Source organism: Rissa tridactyla, chromosome 14, assembly GCF_028500815.1.
Source record: "Rissa tridactyla isolate bRisTri1 chromosome 14, bRisTri1.patW.cur.20221130, whole genome shotgun sequence".
Taxonomy (NCBI): Eukaryota; Metazoa; Chordata; class Aves; order Charadriiformes; family Laridae; genus Rissa; species Rissa tridactyla.
The window spans coordinates 6,273,990-6,280,672 of NC_071479.1; the positions used below are offsets into that span (position 1 = coordinate 6,273,990).

The following is a 6,683-nucleotide window of genomic DNA, read 5'->3' on the forward strand; positions in this document are numbered from 1 at the left end:
AAATTATATTTTATTAATGCATCTTTGAGATTAATTTATCCTGCTTCCCTTTTCAATGTGCTAAAAGTTGTTATTCCCTTTTTTCAGAAGCTTTTAGAACTGAATAACCTTCATTCTCTTATGTCCGTGGTGTCAGCACTGCAAAGCGCGCCTATCTTCAGACTGACCAAAACCTGGGCTGTAAGTTATTCCTCAACCATTGTCTTTTCTGTCTTGTTTGAATTCTGACGTTTTCTGAACTTTTCTGAATTGTCAAACTGCATCCTCTGGAAGAAGATTCTTTTATATTGTTTTTGTGGTACCACCGTAGCAGAAGTAGCGATCGGTTACGTGCTTGATGAAAGCAGATTTTAAATGGCTGCATATTTTTAAACAATCTTTTTTCCTGTAGGAGTTTCCTGTTTTCCTGTCTGTTCTAGACACCACTCGTTATGTGCTCAGGAGGACTTTAGTTGATAAGTAATCTTAGAAGACCCTCTTATAGCAAGTGTATCGGTATCCCGTTATTCAAGTCGTTAATACATTGCCTAAAAGGAAAGGAAGAAAAAAGGCCTATTACAAATATAGAAGGATTGGTTTGTGATTATTGTACAAAGCATTTAAATTTTCATTTATTTTAGAAATTAAAAGCATTGATAATTCCATTTTCAGAAATTTCATCTCTTGAGGGCAGAATTTCTCATTTAAATTTAGTGTAAAATTTTCTATTTCTTTTTAAGCGGAATACACAATTATATTGTAGTCCTGCTGTATGTAATCTTTAAATATACAAAGGATTAGATAATTCTCATTAATTTAGTATTCCACCCAACATGGATCCCATTAACTGTTCAGAACTGAAAAATAAAGATGGCTATACTGAATTCTTTCACCTTAAGCTTATTATGTTTTTAAAACGCCTGTAACTTCTTTATGGTTTGATTGCTCAGAATTAGGCTGTACTCTAACAAAAACATAAGTGCCTGCTATTTTGAGCAGCTTGATGAAGTTGGAACTGATACAGGGAAAATCGCTCACGTATGAAACTACGTGTGTGAGCGGTTCATTGCGGGACGCAGACCTAGAGAGGTGTAAAGCTCTTTGAAGGCGCAGTAGTTCAGAAATACAACCCAGTGCGGAGTTAGGGCCTCAAGGAGTTCTCGGTGCTGTTTAGAAAGAAAACAGCAAAATTATTCTAAAATCTTTTTACTCTTGTACCTTTTATGTTACTTTTTATTATCTGCTGTTATTTAACGGTGACACGTGGTGCGCGCTGTCGCAGAGTCGCAAAGGGCCTCAGGGCTCCCATTGACAATGGTGTTTCACTGGTGACGCCCGTCAAGCCCGTCCTCTTCTGAGCAAGACTGAATGAAGCAGTTAACTCATGCAAATCCGTTGCAGTGTTTTTTGTAACAATGGGCAGACTCACAGTGCTGGAGAAACAGAACGGCTTATGAGCTCTGTAGTACAAGAGCTGGAATTTTACAGGGGAAGAGGTGTATTAAGAAATGTGCTGCGGAACAGCTGTGTGTTGTCAGAAAGTACGACTGCAAGAAGCCAGTGTACAGTGCCATAACTCTCCACTCGTTCTGTCTCAATCGGCTTTTAAAATCATCTCAAAAATATTGCTGATGTTTCCAAAAACAGCTGAAATACGGAATGTGTTTTTATAGCTGCAGTTGCGTATTTTGTGTTTACTTTTCAGTCTTCTGTCAGTATAGGATCTTCTGCATTGCTAAATATTTTTGTGATATTCTGTAGTAAGTCCAGTAATAGAAAACAGAGATTTGAGTTTCATAGCGATTTACTTTCCTTATACTTTCTTCCAAAAAGTTTTGTTATACTTTATACTTTTAATAAGGCACTGTTGAAATGGCACAATATGCGTTTATGTAGAGCATTTTCCATTGCTATTTCTACTTTCAAATTCAAGAGGATTTTTAGCAATTCTAATAAACTATGGGAATGTTGGTGACTGTATAATAACATGTATTTTTCCTGTAGAAATTTAATATTCCTGAGGTTATTCAAAACTCTGAGGTAGTGATATGTGGATCATTGGTGAACTATTCAGAAATAGTAATCATATTTGTTAATAACGTAAGACTTATGCCAAATTGCTTCCGGTTTTTTTTTTTTTCTTTCTTAACAGGTACCACGTTTACAAATACTAAAATTTTATGATCTTCATTTTTTTTTCTATGTAGCTTTTGAATCGCAAAGACAAGACCACCTTTGAGAAGTTAGACTATTTACTGTCTAAGGAAGATAATTATAAAAGGACACGAGAGTACATTAGAAGCTTAAAAATGGTTCCTACTATTCCATATTTAGGTGAGTGTGTACAATGACCTTATTTGTCTCTAGCTCATTTTGACTGGCAAGCGCTAACGTGCACCTTAAGAACGCTGGAGATGTGGTGGCGTTTTTTAAGCTGTGCACTGTCTGGGATCTCTGATGTGTAGAAGTTTTGTGCATTCCTGACGTCTTCAACTGCAAGTACGTCTTTATTTACTGTCCTTTTGATGCCTTCAGAATTTATAAGAGCACTGAGTTTCAGAAGTGTCTTTGAGTACAGCATGATTTAAGACCTTGTTCCTGTAGCTTTCATTTTTGCTGGACTGTTTTTTTGGATAGCTTATGCCTTGGTATTAAGCTGTAGTTGTTGGTTTGTGTCGATTCCTTGTAAATGCTCTGAAAAGAGATAGAAACCGAAGAGTCAATTCAGATGATTGACTTGTCTTTTCAGTGTTCCCTTGCATTATTCAGTAGACACGCTGTTTCACTGCTTCCCCAATGGCTCTTTTAACTCACAGTTCCTGCCCATGACTGAACTGTGCCAGCATTCCTGAGGGACACTGCAGAAACCTGATTCCTGTTAAACAAGGAACGTTCAGATACAGTAATGTCTTTATAGCGATGGGCTTTTTAAAAGAAAGAGTTAATCTAATAAGCATTTAACCATGTCTTCTGTAAGTGATATAATGGAAAAAATATGATAATTTATTGTAATTATTTTCTAGTGCCCAAGAAAAGACAAATACAGTGCTTTTTCTATAGCAGTCCACGTATGCAAAGTATGGCCCTGGTGAAGTAATTGTTTTGAACATCCTGTAAATACAACTTCCAGAAAAAAAAAATAATCTATTTTTAAAAAATCAAACTGTCTGGAATTTCCATCACAGATATTCAGCACAACTCACTAATGTTTGACAAAGTTATAAGCAATAGAACACACCATAAAGAGATGTCTTAAACACTTTAAAGTATTGGTGTAACTACAAACTCCGCTTCTAATGCAACTTTTCTCCTCATTGAACATCACCTGCCTTGTGCTTCAGTCACGTGAACCCCACAAAATCAAATGTGAAATACACCTTTACCTAAAATACTGGGAATGGCTGTTATTCCTGACATAGGGATTCCGGTTAATGATCTACAATTATAGCCACACCTATGAGAAGAAAATGTAAGTATTCTAGGAATGATACATAACAGTTCTTAGAGAACCGTGTTGTGTTCCTAGAAGTATCATCGTGATACTTCTTACTTAGCCTGAGCAAACCTGACACATTCAAAGAATTTCAAAAAGATACACGAGGCGAACTCTTTGCATAGGCTTTTTAGGACCACAAGCTTATTTGTAGTCTCTAAAGTATTCGAGGGACTACAGAAACCCCCCACCCTTTATGTGGCTGTGTAAGCACTCAGACCAATCAGTACCTTCATCTAGTTTGCACTAGGCTTTTTAGAATCCTCATCCTTTTGGCTTTTTCGCTGTTTATTCTGTTGATCTAGTGCATATACTTTAGAAGAAATCAATGGCACGTTGTATCATGTTTATTTTAAATAGTTTGGAGATAGTTTTTTGTTTGGGTTTGTTGTTCGCAGCGCCTCCCCCCCAGGCAGGAGGTATAGATCCGTAGAGGTAAGATCCTTTCCAAATTGTCATTTGCAGAACTACTTTCGTCCTTTACCAAGAGACTGGGAGAGAAGAAAGAAGGTGCGCCAAGCTTTGTTCACTAATATGTTGTCATGGACAGCCTGATTTAAAAGCTGAAAGTGCAATTTATTAGGTTAGGGCATAGAGGATATGAACAATTGCTGGGAATGTTTTACTTACTGTATTTGTATTTATGAGGTGAAAGACTAGCATAAATTCAGGACTGTAAAATTTTCATGCATTTATATACTATTTGTATGCAGCTGTCCTGCCAGTTAGTCTATTAAGCTGTCTTCGTCCTTCTTTGAAGGAATGAACTTTGAGTTCAGGCTTGGTTTGATTCTGGTCAAGGTTAATATCATAAAATGCTGTATCTTTTCTGCTAATCTTCTCTTCAAGGTTGTTTGCATAGGTCTGAAAAAGCTCTATCTACACGACATACCAGAGCTCACCTCCATTTATTTCAAGCAGGTTCAAAATTGTCCTCTGGACAAACTTCCCATGTCATGCAACCTCTTTGCATCAGGCCTTTCTGCGTGACAGCAGTTTTGCTGGTGGTTACAGTTGATGGCTGCTTTGTATTGGTTTTGTCTTTATGCTACTTTCTGTCTGGGTTTTTTTGGTTGAAGAATAAAAGTCTTGGTAGCTTTAATAATCACTGAAAGCAGAATTTTGTTTCTTCCCTGTGGGAGTTTCTCATTGCATGTGCATGAAATACACCTTATTCTTTATCTGCGTCAGTAATGAACAATGTGTAAGTCTGGAGAACATCTAGCTGGAAGTTTGAGAGGAAACAAGGCCGCGGTTTTTCTCATGATCCTCAATGAATTTATTTAGCGATAGGGACCATATGTTTTGCATGGGTGAGATACATGGATGAGCTAAGCTGAAGTTAAAAAGGGTAGACATTTTTAAATCACTGAACCTGGCTAACTAGAGCCTATTTTGCATGGGCTTCCTGGGCCAGAATCACTGTCTTTGTATTAGTGACCCTCAATGGCTTCCTCTCTCTTTAAGCACTGTAAATTCCTTGTATCTGCAGCACCCAGCTCGGAAGGATTTCCTGAGCTCTGTCCAGTACCACGTTTTTTAGCTGGAATAGAACATGGCATTTTCTGCCTTCACTGGATAAACCCTGCCTCGTTCTTTATGCAACTTCTTGAGGCTGCTTCTGACATTATGGACTTTCGTCATTATCTCTGTTGTCTTCACACTAAATCTTCAGTTCTCTCTCTTCCAAAAGGAGGAGTCCTTGGATTACTAGATCATGCCTTGTACAGATGCCACTTGGCATCCTCGACAACCTTCTGTGGCTGTGTTTCAGTTCTGTATCCTTTTTTAGGGGAAGAGAGTACACATGGACTGCACGTAAAATTCAAGAGAAAAGTGCATGTTAGATTTATAGAGTGACTTTAGAAAGTTTTTTGTGCTCTGCTAAATAATTCCTAACATTCTGTTAGCTCAAAGCTTAGTAGCAATCAAAAAAGCAAGTTGTTTTCAGGAACTGTTCGTTGTAATCCCAAGATTTTGCATTTATTAGCACTTACTTGCTCTTTTCATTTTACATGGACAGTTGGGATTTTTTCCCCTGTATGTATCACTGTCTGTAGATTTTTCATCTTCTGTCGTACTGTCCCAGTGGTCTGTCTCATAAATCCTTCTGCAGATCCTCTCAGTCAGCCCTTCTCTTTGCTCTCCTCAATTAGTTAATCTCATCAGCGGAGTTTTGCTCCATTGTTCACTCCCATTTTCAGGTCACTTATGACTATGTTGGACAGCACGAGTCCCAGCACAAATTCCTGTGGATAACAGTCAGCACTGCTTATGTAAAATTTACTTTTTTTATTTACTTTTTTTAAAATAAATTTGACGGCCATCCCTAATGGCCGTACTTAAAAAAAAAAAAGTGTTGAAAAATTGGTATGAGTTATTGAAACTTCTTTGAAATTAATTTCAGATTTGAAGGAATGTTAAGCTTATCAAAAGAGAATATTCAAAGGGGACTTGTTTCAGTGAATAAATATCTTCTTGGAGGAGAGAATATTAGGGTTGGAAAAGCTTCTTTAATCTGGCTGCTTAAATGAACAAGTAGACCAATAGATGCGCATTAGGAGTCAATAGTGAATTTACAGTACCGAAGGAGACTGACACAGTCTCTGAAGACTTGCGGAGTTCACAGGGCTCCCTTTTCATGCTGTGGAGCCTCTTGTCTCTCGCTCCAAGACAGTCACTTAGTTACGGGATATCAGTTCTCGTTCCATCTGGGGCAGTCTGAGATTGTTTGAGATGTGCTGGAGAGTTAAACAACTGCTTAAGTTGACCAAATACTCTGGTTTATAGAATTGGCTCACAGCCTTGTGTAAGAAAAGCTTTAGTACTAGCCAGTCATTGGGATATCACTCCAAGCCAGTTTTAATTAAATTTAAAATTAAAATCTTTCTGAAACGGACAATAGTCTTACAAGCCTAATAAAAGACATAGGGAGCGCAAGAAGAGGGTGAAGTTTGAACGTGACCTAAGGATATTGCTATGCTCAAGGATTTTCAGGAAGTTTTGATTATTTAGTTACAGACATAGAGCAAGCTGAACGTGCGTACGCACCACGCGCCCTGAGGAACTCCCAAGGGACTCGTGTAAGGTAGATGTGAGTCTGCTGGGTGTGTTCTCTTCTGACAAAACTAGTGGTTAGCTGTAGGTGTCAGCAGGTGTTTTACTGCCCTAATGCTACAACCCTAGTTGTTAGAGCACGGTGGCCAGGCTG

At 38.1% G+C, this 6,683-nt stretch overlaps 1 protein-coding gene across 13 annotated transcripts in view; it reads left to right on the plus strand.

The window, feature by feature from the left end:
* Positions 1–6,683, plus strand: part of RALGPS1 (Ral GEF with PH domain and SH3 binding motif 1) — a 142,145-nt gene that overhangs the window by 55,695 nt on the left and 79,767 nt on the right. For all 13 annotated transcript variants that reach the window (XR_008469284.1, XM_054220644.1, XM_054220651.1 and 10 more), the window contains 2 exons: positions 88–180; positions 2,187–2,313. Coding sequence is in view for 12 of the 13 variants with exons in the window: in XM_054220644.1 (XP_054076619.1) it covers positions 88–180; positions 2,187–2,313 (220 nt within the window). In the remaining variant the exon portion in view is untranslated. The remainder of the gene's footprint in view (positions 1–87; positions 181–2,186; positions 2,314–6,683) is intronic.